Here is an 18,539-nt window from a genome sequence, read left to right as displayed (position 1 = left end):
TGGAGAAATACAGTTACCTGTATTCATTGGTTGTCTGTACTTTGTGCACTGTCGGTGTAAAACTGGTCTGAAAGAGAGAAAGCAGTCAGTAAACAATCATTAACTGTCCTGCTGTTCAATCTGTCTGATTATTCTATAGAGGAGCTGGTTTTACTCACAATGTCCATGTTTGAATCGTCGATCTCATGCAACTTCTCTGATGCCATCATGGACACATTTGGCTGACTCGGGCCGGCAACTGGATGGTGGATTAATTATTGCTTGGATTCAGTTCAAATGAACATACATAATTACACAGTGTGACTAGCACAGACTGACTGACTAAATGTTTGACTAACAGCCAAACGGACAGACCAAAATACTGGTACTCTTTCACTGCATGAGGAACTTGACCCAATCCGATTACTGCAGATACAGTAGGACCCCCTCAATGTACCTGGTCATCTAGAAGCAGTACTGTGTAGGACCTTGTGTCTACCAAAGCTTTTTTTCCCTTCTTTTTTTCCCTAGGTGAAGATGCAAGGTGCTTGCCTAAATTGATTTATTTATTGATTGAATACTTTATTAGTCAGAAATGTAAACAGCACGCAGTACAGTAAGACATTAAAGAACAGCTGTTTGTCTTTAAGCAAATAGAACAATAATATAAGAACATATAAGAAAAATGTGTGTGTGTGTTTACGTGCGCGCGTGCCTAATTGTAGGCAGTATCTGTAGGTAGTATATTATTGTGAAGGATCTGTACCTTCAACAGAAAGGCTGCTCTTCATTGGTTCGTGTGGTCCTGTAGATGACAGAAGTGAAAGACTTAATTGCATTATTATGATTCATATTATAGTTAAATATTAAACTATCTAATTACATGAAATAATTTCAGTCATCATAATAGTAGCTGATTTTGTTAAGTTATTTGTTGCTTATTGTGCTCACGTGTCATATTTTTGGTCAAATGCTGTGTAATGGCTTCAGATTGTATTGTGGCTGTGTGCACTTGAAGGATGTCCTATAAAGTAGACATTACACCCACCCAGCAAAAAGATTCATGCTTTTATCTTAATTACCTGGCTGCTGAAAAGAATAATTCCATTCCTTGAGTTGTGGATAAATGTCGAGGATCTGTTGTTTTTTGAGAAGTTTAAGGAACTGAGATGAAGTTCCCTCTCCTTTACCAATCATTGTGTCAATAAGTTGAATACAAGCATCTTCTGGCAGTGCTGTATTCTCCAGTTTTCTATAAACTCTTGCATCAATAATTCCATCAGAATATGCATGCCGTACAATGTGGCGATCTGAGCTGAGACACTTGACAAGTGTCACCTTGTAGCCGACCAATATCTTTACAGGTGAGCACTATAGAAATGAATAGCAGGTATTATTTTTTTCCAATATTTATCAAATGTAACAATACACCTTATTTTGTGTTGCTATTTGCCAGTAAACCTAGAGTATCTACCTGAGTGGATGCCATGGTCTTCTCTGGAAGAGGCACTGACATAACCTGATAACGCCGCCAGATCCAAGAAGCTTGAACCTTGTTACTCAATACCGCCCCCATCTGGCAGAGTCAGGTTAGCACTGACAAGCAAAGAAGGAATTTACTCTTTACTTAATGGAAGGAGGAGTTGTGATTATGAGTGAAGTATACTTGTGCTGATGAGCTTGTACTAGGGCTGGGCAATTAACTGAAAATATATCTAAACCGATATGTATAACCAATAACAGACTTAATCTTGCTCGAGTAGGTTAGTTGAATAATTGAGAAGCAGTTTTTATTTTTATATATTTGTTTTTATTTCTTATCGCAACGACTCGACCAGAACGTTTTTGACTAAATCGTTTAGTCTGATTAATGATTTAACCATGTATTATATTTTGTTGTACAATAGTGGCGTCCATTTTTTTTACTTTGTCTATTTATTTTAAATAATCGTTCATTAATCTTAAAATCGAGGCAAACAAAATAAACGTGATATTGATTTAAAGTCATATTGCTCAGCCCCAGCTTGTACTTTGTTCCTTCACAATCATATACTGTGTATAAACGGTAAATATTGAACTAGATTGCTCATCCCTAGCTTGTACTGTATATTCATTCATGCATTCATGCATGCCTGCAGATAGTATGCATGCAGATAGTATGCATACATCAATATTTACATTACATGCATGCACAAAGGTGATTGGTACTGTAGTTTACCTGCTGGGGGAGTTGTTGGGTATTCAGCTCCACTGAGAGGTTTATGTCACCACTAACATCAATGTCACCGCTAACATCAACACCTCTTATTTTATCTGCACTTGCAAAACTGGGATAATGGGATGAGACAATCACTTTATGCATTCATTTTGCTCCATACTCCTGTATTATGTTGTCTCATAATAATACTCACCACTCTGAGAAGTTACTCCTGGGCTGCCAGTTACTTTTACTGACATATCCAGGTTCTTTCCGCCGCCGCGAATAGAAGCAAAACTCCCATGGACCGTTTGGCTCCGTGACCCTACAAAGGACTAAAGATCAGAGGTTTACGTCACCACTAAGATCAACACCTCTTATTTTATCTGCATTGCAAACTGCTAGTTGTCCAGCAGGCCTCCCTATGAAACAGAAAGAAAATGGGATGAGACAATCACTTTTCTGATCTTGTGCATTAATTTTGTACCATCCAGTCCTCCTGTATTGTGTTAACTAGAAGTTCGGCCCGCTGCCCAGGCCTCACATCTAGCGTGACGTACCGCCCACGTAGCACAGATCGGCCAGAGACACCCTCCAAGTAAATGATGTACACGCTCATCGTTGTAATATTAGGGGAGTGTGCATTACATAGCCGGTCTCTCCCTCCCTCCCTGTTCTCCGTGACGTGATGTTTAGTTTGTGTAAGAAAGTAGTGCTTCTCAAGTCAACGTGTTGTTCGTAGCATGAGTTTTAGTGAACACAACAGTGGATGTATGAGCGGCCAGCACTATAGGGGTGTGCATCGTGGCTTGACGACACACACACACACACACACACACACACACACACACACACACACACACACACACACACACACACACACACACTCGGGTGGTGTGCTGTAATGTGACATCCCATCGCAATCCTAAATTGAATGGGCGCAATTTTACAGCGCGAGGCCGGCCCGAAGGGCGACATGTTGATATAGTAATAATGAATTATTTTCGAGCGCCCACTTGGTAGCACGTATCAGTGGTGTACCGTCGTGTGGGCCAGTGGGGCCATGGCTCGGTCAGTAAAGACCCTGTGGCGCGTCTGATATGTGGCATAGAGGGGCGGATTTTAAATCTCCAGAGAAAACATCTGTGGGCTACCATTGGTTCAGCGATCTGTGCGCCCGCCCTGCGCCCCTCCCCCAATGTGCAGTATTTAGAGCCCTGACACTGCTTCTTAAAGCTGCAATCCATAACTTTCATGTCCTACTCAGGATTCTAACCCGGGTCCCCCGTGCAGGGGCCAAACTGTTTACTGTTGAGATATAATGGACAGCACATGTTGGATTTGCAAGTTATTAAGTTATAGTTACAGTACCTCTTGTCAATCAGTAGTGGTCCTACTGAAACCACATAATAAATGTCTCAATAAAAGAGCAGGGAGACCAAATCCAACCACTGCTGTTGTTATTTAGAGCCTATTGTATTAGCGTAGTCTACAGATTGGCAGTGGTGTAAAGTAACTAAGTACATTTACTCAAGTACTGTACTTACGTACACATTTTAGGTATTTTTACTTTACTGGAATATGCAGTTTTCTTTTTTTCCTCTTTAATTTTTATCCCACGATTTTGTAACCCTATTTTTTACACAGTGCCAATTGTCTATGTAATCCTGGGCACTACCTTCCCTCTGCCAACCTAGGGAGGCCAGGGCCGAGCTCATGCCTCCTTCAATGCATGAGAGCCAACTGATCTTCTTGTCACCTGACAGGGGAGAGTTTCCCTGGTTGGACGTAGCGCATAGAAGGAACACGTTATTCCAACCAGTTCCCTTCCCCTCCATCAGGCGCCCCGGCTGACCAGGGGGAGGCAGTATAGTGACCAGGATTACTGCATGTTTTTGTGAGGGTATCTACCCTAGGAGACACGGGAGAACATGCAAACTCCACACAGAAAGGCCCTTTCGCCAACCCCACCTAGGGTATGGGCACTGATGACGCGGAGGAGAGAACACGCCCCCAGCGCCCATAGCCGTGAGGCGACAGCGCTACCGACTGCGCCACCGTGCCCCCTTTGGAATATTTCCAGTTTTCAGTACTTTTACTCCACTACATCTCAGAGGCACATATTGTACTTTTACTCCACTACAATTATTTGCAAACTTTAGTTACTTTGTAGTTTTTGATTACTATTACAAAACATACATTAACCACTTCAGCCCTACAGTATATATATTTTAGCCATTTGAAAATAGCCGATCTACAAGCTCACAATGAGCTTGTAGATCTGCTATTTCAAAAGATTATTTTTGAAAACTTGTGAAATGTGGGACATTCTGCATAACAAGTACGTTTTGATGCCAATACTTTTGTACTTTTAATCAAGTACATTTAGGATTCAGGACTTTTACTTGTAACAGAGTTTTTATGTCTTTCCTTCGTAATGTACTTACATATGGGATAACATCGCCCCCTAGCGATGCACAGAGCACAATACATGGACTCCCGTTGCAATCTTATTGGATAGGGTCCTGTGACGCAAATCCGGTTTACCGGCCGGGGTATAAAACCCCCCGCGTCACTGGGGTACGCCCTCTGAAAACTTCACCTCTGCCTTGCCAAAAGCGCACAGAAGGGGTTTTCGGTACATTACTTACGGAAATAATAAAACTGGGGTTACATACGTAACCCCTATTTTTATGTCTTTCCTTTGTAATGTACTTACATATGGGACACATGCACGCCCCCTGGGGAGCCACACGCCCTTGACCCTACCCACCGCGCGCCCTTGGCCCCAGGACCCGCCCCTCAGGCGAGACCTCGGCCTCATGGGCGCCCCCGGCCCACTGGGCCAGGATGCGGAAAGGTTCCAGAAGGAAAAAGGTCCTGACAGACCACACAGTCTGTCTCATGCAACTAAGGACAGACCCCAGTCTTCCATGTTGACATGATCACCAGGACCTCCTCGCCCCCGGACCTAGCCTAGTCGGTCCAGGGGAGGCTTAAGAGGAAGAACAAGCAGGAAGAAAAGCCTGTATTTTCGTTTATGTACACAAATCTTCCAGCCCACACCGTCACAGGCAAACGTGCTTACACTTACAAAGGACTTTCAAAAACGGCCCCTGGACACACTGCGCCTTAAGACATGGCGGGCGCATGGGATAGGCCTAACTTCTTCATACCACCAGCACGCAACATCCCACAGAAAACATTCTTTATCACGTTATACAATAAAACAACATATAACGTTATTAATATAATAGATTACATCATTAATACGAAATGTATTATATTATAATATATCATATACATTATAATACATATTATTATAATATATCACATTATAATATAACATTTTATTACAATACTTAATATAATATATCTCTGCAACCAACTAACTCCACAACGCTCATTTTTCAGGAAATGAAAAAACAAAATATAAGTTTTTCAGGAAATGAAGAAATCATAGTATAATTTTTTTTTTAAAGCAACAAATCATCAAAGTTGGTATAGTGACTTTATATATTGTCAGATACTTGCATGTGTCATATATTATCACCACTTTACCCAAATCCAGCTCAAGTGGAGTTAGGAGTTTTGTCCAAACAAAGTTAGGTGGAGTTAGGTGTCTGAACAGCTGACAATAGCTCCAATCGCTGCTGAGGGAGAGGTTTCAAATGGGGCTAAATTCCTAAAAGCTAACAATGGATCTCCAAGCTCACAATGCATCACAACGTGTGAATTAAGGCCCTGATGCTTCATGACACTTATTATATAGGCCTACAATAATAAAGAGGACATTAAATATTACACAGAGTTGGAGTTCCTGTTTCTAAAATGTTGTTGATATTTAGTATGAGTTATTGGTTGATATATTGATTCTTGTACCACACCTCCTCAAGTCCATCTGTGCTTATTACCAACATGTTTTACTGTACCAATTCTTAATAGTTAAATATTGAAATAGAATCCCAATCAATTGTAATGTAAACATTACAAATGTAATAACACATTCTAAACAACTTCTTATCAGACGTACAGGGACTGACTACTGCACTGTCACCCGTCTACACATGACATCTTATGTCATACGTCCTTGTTACCGAATGTTCTCCTATTTTTGCCATGTATTTCTCTATTTTCGAGAATGCCTGTCTATTTTGTCCTGTTATGGAATGCCCTGAATAGGAACGCTAGGATTCATGTGGTTAAAAGAGTCAGGAAAGGGCCTCTCTGTGTGGCGTTTGTTCTCCCCATGTCTCCTAGGGTAGGTACCCTCACAAAAACATGCAGTAATCCTGGTCACTAATACTGCCTCCCCCTGGCCAGCCTGATGGAGGGGAAAGGAACTGGTTGGAATACAAAATCGTGGAAAAAAAAAATGTGAGTCAGAAAAGAGAACATTTGGCTTACCTTAAAGCTTGTGGTCCACAAAGAGAGAACGAGGCAAAGAGAAAAGCGAATGTGCTGGTGGGAGGATGTGCAGATGTGCGTGTTGTGCACATGATGAGGTAAGAGATATGGCAGAAAATTTGAATATGGAAATAAAGACGACAGCAGCCTACAGCCCATGGAGCAATGGACCTTTAGAGCGTCACAACCAAACACTTACTGAGGTCATACAGAAAGTAAAGGCAAGCAACGGTTGTGACTGGAGCATTGCAATGGACTGGGCTCTAATGGCAAAGAACACTATGCAAAGTGTCCATGGTCCATGGATACAGTCCTCATCAGCTAGTGTTTGGTCAGAATCCCAATCTGCCCTCTGTACTAACTGATAAACCCCCAGCTTTAGAGGGAACTACAAAAAGTGAATGGGTTGCAAGACATATCACTGCTTTGCATGCAGCAAAAAGGGCTTTTACAGAAGCAGAATGTTCAGAAAGAATATGTAGGGCTCTGCGGAAACAAACACGTCACACTGATGAAAAATATGAAAGTGGAGATCGAGTATATTACAAGAGAGTGGATTGTCCTGAGTGGAAAGGACCAGGAGTTGTCATCGGTCAAGACGGTGCAGTGATTTTTGTCAGACATGGAGGAACATGCGTTAGAGTGCATCGGCTCAGACTGAGGAAAGTGAACGCAGAAAATGACACAAACATTGAGCAAGGACAGGACATAGCTGACAATGACATGGAGGTCATTGAAAACAGCATACCTGTGGTGCAACAGGGACTGAGACAAATGGAGACAACAACACAAATGGATGATAGCGTGCAAAATGAAACGGGACACACAACTGACAATACAGATACACATCATGGTCGCCCACATGGGCTTCTTCATAAACTGATAGGTAAATCTATGCAAATATTTTGGAAAGTGAAAAGATGAGAAGGACCTTGCCAAATCAAGTAGCTAATCAGCTAGCTGGAGAGTGACCTAGCTTAAAGTTACATTTAGTGTAACAGAGCCTGTCCAGAAGCCTGGTTTGGACCCTGATGACTTTGCTAACTACCGGCCAATCTCCAACCTTCCTTTCCTCAGCAAGACCCTGGAAAGAACAGTAGCTGCACAGCTCCATCAGCACATGTCCAACCATTAACTCTTTGAATAATACAGTTGCTGCAGGGTAAATGTTATTTTCTGTGTACACATACTGTAACTGAACTTCAGTTGATTTCAGTTATGGCAAACAATACTCGCACACACACACACACACACACACACACACACACACACACACACACACACACACACACACACACACACAGAGCAACTGCGACTCAAGGGGCACAGCGTTCATTTGGCAGGCAGAGAATAATATTTCCTCAAATTCCTCAAGACGGTTGCAGGTTGTCTTATAGTGCCAGGTCACGTGGTATCTTAAGCATCCTTTGCAGGAGCAGCAGCAGGCAGGGTTCAGTGTTGCCATGTCGCTTTTTTATAAGCATCTTTGGGCTTCTTTTTCTGTAAAGTTGCTTGTAAATATTGGTAGTTGTGGGGTTGCCGTTTTTTTGGCTCGTTTGTTTCTAAAGTGTAGTTGCTTATTTGGACTCGTTTCCTAATGTTGTTTTAACCGGTGATTCTCAAACATTTCCATGTCAAGGACCCACCAAATGAATATGTATTTGTCTGTAAACCCCCCCCATCTGAAAATATTGTATGCCACTGTGCCAGGGACCCCATACAAGATTTGTGTTGTTAAAATGTTTCAAAATAAATGTGCTTGTCGATTGGCTATTTTCAAATAGCCAATATGTTTAAAGAGTGAAAGACTCCCTTCTTTTGGGCTTGTTCCTCTCTCACAATCTGGCAACACAGGCAGGGTCGTATTGGTTGGGTTTGTGGCGTGTCTCCACTGGACTATAATATTATGCACATGGATCCTCGCAACTATACAGCCTTTAATCGCAGGGAGCTTTAATTGCGTCTAATCTTTCTACCCCTGCAACTGCTCTCCGCAATCGCAGGTATGTCTGTAAATATAAACAAAAAATACAACAAAAATAAAACATGATTTCGCCATGATCACTGCAGCCAAAGAAGTGACAGTGTAGCGATGCTGCAGCTGCAGTCATAGGAAGCAGCGGACGGAGGAGTAACGCATTAGGTAGCCTGTGTTAACAACATGATGCTGTCATGATGAGTCGCTACAGTGGCGTTTACCATGAAACAAAGCAGTGTGGTTTATGAGTATGTTGATGAGTGTTGAACAAAGGCTTCGGTGTGGGTGCTGCAGCAGCTGATGTGATGATAATGATGATAATCATCAGCTGCTGCCATACCAGTCAAAGTGAACTTCCTTTTTGCAGGGACGCTCATGCCTTCAGGGCATGCACATTATCGTCGTGCAGCCTGCAGGTGAACCGTGCAAAGGAAAGGAGGCGGCGACGTTTTGACTTTGATGTAAAAGTAGCTTATACTGATAATCGACATTGATCTCCTCTTGGCCATGGACATGCAAATGAGCGGACCACAATATTACCAGAAACACATATAGCCATACATGACCAGTACAGGTCTGTAAACTCAGAGTGTGCACTACACATGTAACCATTTAATTGGTTACATTTGTACACTCTCAGTTATGGTGGTCTAGAGTTGTTGTGGTGGTCCTTGAAACCACTGTACTGGTCCATTCTTAATGTGCCATACACATAGTGTCATAGTAAATCAGTGTCATACATATATTCTGAAGAAAACCTGGAGACTGATGGTAATGGGGTCTTGTGATCAAAATAAGAACATTATGTTATGTAAAAACAAAATCTAGAAGTTGCCACTGACATGGACAAGTCTTACCGCGGAAACATTAAGTCTGTGTATGGACATATAGTGCAGCGGATAAAAGCAATATTTTGGGAGAATCGTTCACTTGGTGATACAAGCGTGAAACTTGGTACAGATCATCTTTAGAGGTCATTTATCGATTTTTTTAATCGAGCCACTTGAAAATCAAAGATGGCGGCCATTTTTCAAGATGGCCGACATCTTAGTGGGCAGTTAAGTGATATGATGGTTTATTTGGTGATACAAGCATGAAAATTGGCATGAGCAGTCTCTGTGGGTCACTTGACAATAGGCCACCCACAGCTACTTGAAATTTCAAGATGGCGGCCATTTTTCAAGATGGCCAACACTTTAGTGGAGCAATTAAGTTATATAATGGTTTATTTGGTGATACAAGCATGAACATTGGCATGATCAGTCTCTGTGGGTCACTTGACAATAGGCCACCCACAGCTACTTGAAATTTCAAGATGGCGGCCATTTTTCAAGATGGCCAACACTTTAGTGGAGCAATTAAGTTATATAATGGTTTATTTGGTGATACAAACATTACATTTGGCATGAGCAGTCTCTAAGGGTTGCTTGACAAGAAAACACTCCCAGCCACTTTACATTTCTATTTTCAAGATGGCCACCCCCTGGATCCTCAAAAGATACATTTTCTCATAGAAATGTATGTTTTTTTTTCATTAAGGACGATTATTATTATTATGCTAAAGAACAACTTTTAACACATCACAATATAGTTGTGTTGATTTGTTGATCATAGATAGATTAGATAAGAGTGAATATCTGCACTACCAGGGCACACTGGTGATATATCACTGGGGTTCAATGTCAGCTAATTGAAAGTTGGTATCCCAAATGCTGTCTAATTTACCCCAAAACAGTTAGATAGCCGCACCTGAATTGACAGGTTGTGCCAGCACGGGAGAGCCGAGCCAAGGTTAATGGGGTTTTAGTTAACCGGATGGTGTACAGATCGCTCAGGATTTAAATGGCATTGGATGAACGATCGAACTAAGTGTAGGGTTAAGGCACGAACTTAGTTGTATCCCATACATCAAAGTGCTTGGTAAAAGGTGGTAAAAGGATAAACCCTCGGCCTCTGCCTATGCTGCAGACATGGCAGAAGCCATCATAACAGTTGTGAAAACTAACTGGGACAGATGTTTAATTTGTCAGCAGGTCACCAAGGAAAAACTCATTCAGCCGAGTTTATTCAACAGAGAGCACGATCGTACTGGTTATGATACCATTGCAAGAAATGTTCCATTATTTCATAAGATCAATGCTCTGCCTATCTTACTTAGTCCAACCCGACTAGATGAAGGTGATGGCATAGAAAGCACATCGACAAGAAACAGAGCAAAATATAATTCAAGCTGTAAACTTAGGTTCAACAACACAGAGCTGGAAAGGACCCAAAAGAGAGCATCTACATCTGCTGAAGACACTGAAGATACCAAAGATATCCATGTCAAGAGGCCAAGAAGATCTAATGTATGACCGGTCCAGCGATGTCACAACTGTGAACGAGGCCAGGCTTGATCTCTTTGCCAGAAAGCAAAGACAATATGACTTGATCCCACCAACTCAAGCAGCACTCAAAGAGCATGCCAAACATGCTTCTTATGAGGCTGGATACGTGTGGGGACAGGCATTGAAGCGACATCCACAAATGCCGAGCCCATCTGACTGGGGATGGGTGGAACAGGACGAGAAGTGGAAAGTCTTCTGGACTCCACTTCCACCTATTGCGGAGAGTTGTTGGGAGTTGACCAAATGTGGGTGCTCCAAGGCATGTACTGGAAGGTGTAACTGCTTCAGATATGGACTCAGTTTCACATGCCTATGTAGTTGCCCCTGCTAGAACCTATTTGCATGTTTATTTTGCCAGAGTTATTCCCTGTTGTCCTCTGTGTTTTCAAGTGGAGGCCTATGGCTCGGCTTCCCCTCGTCACATCGACGCATCATGTTTTACTTTTTATCTAGTCTATTACTGTGTAATTTTCAGTTGTTACTTTGTAACATTGCTTCCACTGCCTTCCACTGCCATATCTAACAGTGAAGCACATTTTCAGTTTAGTTCCTTAGTATCGTTTGTCATGGTTCCGTGGCTATTGCCATTCAGTATTAGCCATTACTCATAATTTTGGAGCACTGTCCGTTCAGCACCACAACTGTGCTTATCAGCACCACAACTGTGCTAATTTATTCATCTTATTTTTTGTTTCCCCACCCCTTAGTATTTATTTGACACATGTAATGGCTGTTAGTTTAAAAAAAACAATATATATATATATATACATATATATATATATATATATATATATATATATATATATATATATATATATATATATCCTCCCTTGTGACTGTTACCTTGTCGTGGTAAGGGAGCTTGTTTAGGCCTACCTCAGTGAACCCTGAGAGCTATGCCGGTGGGAGGCAACTCCTGACAGGTCTTACCAAACTGGACAGGTCGTGGGCGAGGAGTCAGACAAAACACAGTCAAACAACCTCTCTTGACAGAGCTTTTTGAGGAACCCAATACATTTCTATGAGAAAAGGTATCATTTAAAGATTGACATCTTGAAATTTCAAGTGGCTGTGGGCGGTTTCTTGTCAAATGACCTTTTGAGACGGCTCATGGCAATTTTCATGCTTGTATCACCAACTAAATGATTTCTTAAGCTTAACTAGTCCACTAAGGTGGTGGCCATCTTGAAAAATGGCCGCCATCTTGACATTTCAAGTAGCTGTGGGTGGCTTATTGTCAAGTGACCCACAGAGACTGCTCATGCCAATTTTCATGCTTGTATCACCAAATGAACCATTATATAACTTAAATGCTCCACTAAAGTGTTGGCCATCTTGAAAAATGGCCGCCATCTTGAAATTTCAAGTAGCTGTGGGTGGCCTATTGTCAAGTGACCCACAGAGACTGCTCATGCCAATTTTCATGCTTGTATCACCAAATAAACCATCATATCACTTAACTGCCCACTAAGGTATCGGCCATCTTGAAAAATGGCCGCCATCTTGGATTTTTTAGTGGCTCGATTAAAAAAGTCAAAGAGTTGACCTAAAGGAATGTTCATGCCAATTTTCACGCTTGTATCACAAAGTGAACGATTGTTCCTACTATCCGCTCTACTAATATATATTGATGATGATGACCGCTTCTTGGGAGACCGTCTCCCGGAGACGCTGTCTTTGCTCTCAAAAGGGGGCGCAGAAGAGCATGTGACAATATAGTGTATGGAACCAAATTGGGAACAGTTATATTTGTATGCACACCCTTGGAGTTACAAATGGATACATTAACACTGTGGAGGATGTTATTAGCCTACTGTGTAACGTTATTGTATCCTGTAGTGTAGAATGTCTCCATCTGACAAGTGCTGCATGTGTTCAGCCTTGCTGTGTGGGTACATGGTTAAGGTCACAGTCACACCAACAATGACATAGCAGCATGCGTCATGCGTCCTTCATAATAAGGGTGATGGGGATTTGCAGGATTACAAAAATAATAATATACAGACAGTAGTTCTATATAATGTCTGTAATTTAGAAATGGTCTGTTATCTTTTTATTGAAACCTGGTGGCTATCAGTGTAAATAAACTATAGGCTACATCAGGACAATGTTATAACCTAGTATGACCCATGACAAAATAAGCTATTATAATGTTTATCTAGTGTGCCAGTGTGCTTTCTTTTTGTCTCCACCAGGCCGAAAGGCATAGCCGAGACTGTTTTGCACCCTGTCCGTCCGTCTGTGTGTCTGTCTGTTAACAGCTAATCTCCGGCACTGTTGGCTATATCGCAGTGAAACTATGCACACACACTCCCTGGATGCCAGAGCTGAACCTCTGCCCCAAAGTTTTCACATGGGCCTGTTATAGCACCACCAGGAGGCCATTTTTGCAAAACAATTCTACAGATTTTGTCCAAACATTCAAATCGGTACACAGTATCTCTATAGTCATTAAACAAAACAGATCTCTCAGATTTTTCATATTCCATCCTGATTGGCTAAGATGGGCTTCCAAAGTTTGCTGGAGTGCTCCGTTTTGAACAAAATGTCACAAATAGTAATCACATTGTGCGATTTCCGTGAAATTTCGCGCACACATTCCCACTAGGCCAAGGAAGAAAAGACATTTTCAAATCAGCCTCATGGTGGCGCTATAACAGGCTGATTCGTGTTTTTACCTATAACTGCACAGATATGTGTAAAACTTTGTATGTGCACTTCCTAGAGGCCAAGGAAAAACCTTTGGCCTGCATTTTTCATATCTGCTTTTTATAGCGCCATCAGGAGGCAGACTTATGTAAAACTATTTTTTTGCTATTACTCCTACAGATTTTGTCCAAACATCACACAAATCAGTACACAGTATCTCTATAGTCATGTGATCAAGACGGATCTGTCCGATTTTTCATATTCCATTGGTTAAGATTGGCTTCCAAGTTTGCACAAAATACCTCAAATCATGAACGCATCATGCGATTTCCGTGAAAATTTGCACGCACATTCCCACGAGGCCGAGGAAGAAATGCCACCCTTTTCACATTGGCCTGTTATAGCGCCACCAGCATTTCGATATATGCAAAACACATTTTTGGAACAAAATGCCTCAATGAAAGGCTTAGGAAGAAATGGTACCCTTTTCACATTGGCCGATTATAGTGCCACCAGGAGGCCACAATAACCTACCTGACCTGGCGGAGACCTGTGCTTCGAGGAGCACTTTCTCTAGTTGTAAACATGATATGGCATTTACAGTACATGGTCCATGTGCCATGACAGGAATTTAATTATCATGATTTATTAAGCACTTTCCACCTGCTGTCCATAGGCTACTCCCTATTTTGGACATGTCGTTATGGCGAAAATGGTCAAAAGTTGCTGGGGGAAAAAAGTCAAGTGTTGAAAATGGCTAATCTACAAGCTCACAGCGTGTCACATATTGACACATTGTGAGCTTCTAGATCAGCTTTTTTCACCACACGGCAGTGGTGTGTTCTACCGTGTTACGCTGTTGCAGAACATTTTCGTAACCAAGTGTAGCCATAAAAAAAAAAACGTCAGAAAGCGTATCTGATACACAGGAGGAGGGGCTGGGGCCAGCAAGAATGTAGACTTCAGTTCAAATAGCCTTTTTCATGTGATAATGAGGGGTCTGAGGTGAAGGCTTATGTATGACTATTGTCTTGAGGTGATAATGACCGCTGGCCCTTGGAGTTTTGAAGTAATTCACACATTAACTGCTTAAAAATGGAGAAGTTATTTCATTTCGGCGACCAAATGCGCGCGGACGTGCCGTGCGTGTGGGAGGGAATAATTATTGTATGCCCTCCAAAAAAAACCTAGAACACACCACTGCCACACGGCACCATCATAAACACCAACCATACGTGGTTATGGAGACATTTGGTGTGCAGGTACAGTGTAAACATGCCCCTTCTCTCAGAGTCTGCTGCCCAGTGCCCACATGTCTAAAGATAGATGAACAGATACTGTAGCATACTTGTCTGGAGTGGTGATGTGTGGCTTGAAGTGAGGGGACGAGTGTTTTCCAGGCAACTCGGCTAACCCATTAAGACCCGGGAACGCATCTGTGTGACATTTTTTGATTTATTTGGCTATTCAAAAATAGCAGATCTACAAGCTCATAGCGCGGCACCGAGTGCAGCGCTACGAGCTTGTAGATCTTCTATTTTTTTGAAAAGTTGTGGAAAGTTTGTGCAAATCTTTGAATATTTAATTTTTTAAGCGAACATTTGTAAGTCAAATCTTTGCTTCTGGGGATTCTACAAATGTCTTCTAAATCCTAACAGTTTTTAGAAAATGTTGCTATAATATCAGTGGTTATCAAAAATGATATGAATTTGGCCGTAGACCCTCATATCAAAATGTTTTGTTCCAGGGACCCCCAGGAGTTGTAACAGAGTTAAAAATGTTCACTTAAAAAATGTATATATTCACAGATTTTCATGATTTTTCAAAAAATAGCAGATCTACAAGCTCGTAGTGCGGCACTCGGTGCTGCGCTACGAGCTTGTAGATCTGCTATTTTTGAATAGCCAAATAAATCAAAAAATGACACACAGATGCGTTCCCGGTCTTAAAGGGCTAACATTGACATCCCTGCAGAAGGCCTCTCTCTGTTGTCTGGTCCCTACTAGAATACTAACTGTTATTCCAGATGACACGAATGTCCGGTAACGATTACATAACTTTAGGGCCTTTGGGCACTGTTTGCCTACAAAGCGGTAACCTTTCTGGCAATGCACTTTATTGCACAGATTTTCAGGAAAAAGACAAGGTTAGGTTTTGGTACTCTGCTATACGTTTGGATGTGGGAGACAGTTGTCAATATTTATTTGATACAGACATTCATATTCTTTATTTGAGATGGGTCGGTGTAGCGAGACTGGAAACCAAGGGCAGGGCAAGGTTGAGACTAGACGGGGTCGGATTCAACCTGTATCCCAGTGCTCACACGGAGCACGTGGTCTGTGTGCACTAATTGGGTCAGCCAAAGGTCACCCCGATACATAGTACTACATTCGTCCTTGGGTGAATAAATACTTAACATTTCAAAACTGCAAACGAAGGCTTGCGGATAGTTTTCATACTATCGGCTTACAGTCCTCCAGTTGGCCACGTTTTGCTTGTTGTAGGCACATGCACAACGCACAGCCAAACATCAACAACTATCAATGTCTGACTCACTTATGTATGTCAGTGCCTTCCAGAGCTCTCTCGTTACCTCAGCTGGTATGAGGTGGGGTGTACCGTGGGTCATTCGATATGCAGAAGGGTTAGTGTTGGGTTTGGAAGTGAAGCTCCTGTCCTTCTGGAGGTCAGCCACGGTGGTAGCCCAGGTGGCTAGCACTTAACGGTGGGGTGGCCAAACTAGAGAGACATCCTCCTGGCCCGTCAGAAACAAAGCAAGGTAGGGTGTGTGAGCATTTGGGGGCATGCGGTTTACAGTGAATGGAAAACTAATTCTAATTCTAGGATCAGATGAATGTTGTTTGGACTCATGCTCTCTGGCTCCGTTCTGTGTTATCCTTATTGTTGTTTGCTCGTTGTTATGTAGCTGATCAAGGAATTGATTCTTATTAGTTCAACTAGTGGTCTTGTGAGTCACTTTGATTCAGTGTGAGCTTAATCACTATGGAACGAACAGGGTCCCCACGGTCATGAAATTCCTGGAAATATTTTGAAATTAGAAAAATCCTTTTCCAGTCCTGGAAAAGATTTGGAATTTGTCTAGGGTCCTGGAATGTATCAAGGGTCCTGGAAAAATATGCATTGTTGTTTTTGACATTTTTTTTCCAAAACATCTATAACATTACACAAAATATGTAATTTTTTCCCGAACGGGCTGCATGATTGCAGCCTAATGTATACCGGACGTGACAAAAATAACGGATCTACAAGCTCACAACATGCTGCAGCGTGATGCGTAGTTAGTAAATGTTTTAGTTTTTAGTTTAGTTCTTTAATTTTGCTACACTGCCTGTCTTTGGGCATTGCACAGAGTAAGAGACTCATTATTGCACTGAATGTTATATATAATAATGTTATACAGGCCTGGAAATTGGGATACATATTCTGGAAAAGTCTTGGAAAAGTCTTGGAAATTCATTGGTAAAAATGTGTGGGAACCCTGATGGAATAAAATGTAGTGGAATTAAATAAACAGCTACATTGCCCACGTTGCATTTCTTAAGAAAAGTGTTGTTATGGTGGGAGTTGTAGTACTGTGGGCGGTAGCATGGACTTAGCAGGATTGGCTGGCTGTGTGAGGGCTATTTTCTGATGCAGTCAACTACTGAGCGTCCATATGTTTCAATAATTAGCACTGTCTCAGTGTTGTGGCTCGCGTCCAGCACAAGCGGGGCACGTGTGGGGCACATTTCTGATACACAAGGACATCTGGGGGTTTGGACAGAGCTTGCACACTTGTGAAGCTGCTGATGAAATGTGCGTTGATAACTGATACAGGGAACAGAAACTTAGACCGTCTTATGTGTGATTGAGGGGTAGGTTTCCTCAATAGAAAGCAATGTTGAGGAATTTGAAGATTTAAGGCAAAATATACGTATACTGTGCTTAGATTCATTATATTTTCACATACAAGGTGGTGAGGTTGATGTTTACTGTAGAAGTAAAGGTGTGCCTCAATAGAGATTCATGCATCCATCATTTTACAAGGGCAAGGGTGAAGGGTAGCCCTAGAATGGCTGATATTGACACAGCCATACATGCAGTGCATTTTGTGTATCTCGGTGCATCTCGGCGGCATTATAATTTGTAGCACTCCTTGTGCACTCACCCATCAATTAATTGCTGCGATTTGCGGTCTGTTCTTGTCATCTGGTTTGATTTTCTAAGTTCTGGCAGAAAATGTGTATTTAATAAAATATCTCCACTTTCCACGAGATTCACACAGACCATCTCTGTGCGCGAAGGGATGGCATTCACAGCAGCAGCAGCACTAAACGTACAGTATGGGGCACACACATTGACAAGTGTGATTACAATTATCTACTGTACACCAACCACAACACAATGTATGGAATAGCAGCTATTCTATGACTAGGGTGAAGGGCTGCTTTTTTTTGTGTGGTTTTCATGAACTCTCAAGGAAAAGCAAACACTGCTTTGAACTGAAAAGGGCTGTCGCATAATTTAAGACGTGGGTGGCCACAGCAAACACAGAGGCTCCAACTGGTTCAAGCCCAGTAACAAATCACACATTGTACTGTAACTACCATAGTACTGTACTCGACAGGGGAAAAAAGGATACACATCATGCACGTAGTGCATACTGTTAATAACATTTAGATCAGGCAACGAAAACACCACGATACACATGGATAACATTTAGAAAGTTCTAGAGGTTTCGAATTATGTGTGTTTTTGGAAATTCCCTTCAAATGAGACATTTCCAGATATTCTTTGCACTACGAGAGCTTTACCAGAGCCAAGCAAGATTGCTCCTGGGAAATACGACATGGCATAAAAAGGCTGCTTTTCACAGGATGATGGCCTGCTTACTTGACAGATTACTCCTAACTACAGTTAACAGCCACGTGAACAGCATCGT

At 41.9% G+C, this 18,539-nt stretch overlaps 1 protein-coding gene across 1 annotated transcript in view; it reads right to left on the bottom strand.

Annotated features, from left to right (window-relative positions):
* Positions 1–6,642, bottom strand: part of LOC308073451 (uncharacterized protein) — a 67,241-nt gene extending 60,599 nt beyond the window's left edge. Inside the window, exons 1-5 of the mRNA XM_080412373.1 lie at positions 6,584–6,642; positions 2,391–2,511; positions 746–784; positions 159–238; positions 18–67 (exon numbers count right to left, since the gene is read on the bottom strand). Coding sequence (XP_080268499.1) covers positions 18–67; positions 159–238; positions 746–784; positions 2,391–2,436 — 215 coding nt within the window. The 5' untranslated portion in view covers positions 2,437–2,511; positions 6,584–6,642. The remainder of the gene's footprint in view (positions 1–17; positions 68–158; positions 239–745; positions 785–2,390; positions 2,512–6,583) is intronic.
* Between the last annotated feature and the right edge of the window lie 11,897 nt (positions 6,643–18,539).

This window comes from Gymnoscopelus braueri (genome assembly GCF_963280865.1).
Source record: "Gymnoscopelus braueri genome assembly, chromosome: 18".
NCBI lineage: Eukaryota > Metazoa > Chordata > Actinopteri > Myctophiformes > Myctophidae > Gymnoscopelus > Gymnoscopelus braueri.
This window is presented reverse-complemented; position numbering and strand designations above follow the sequence as displayed.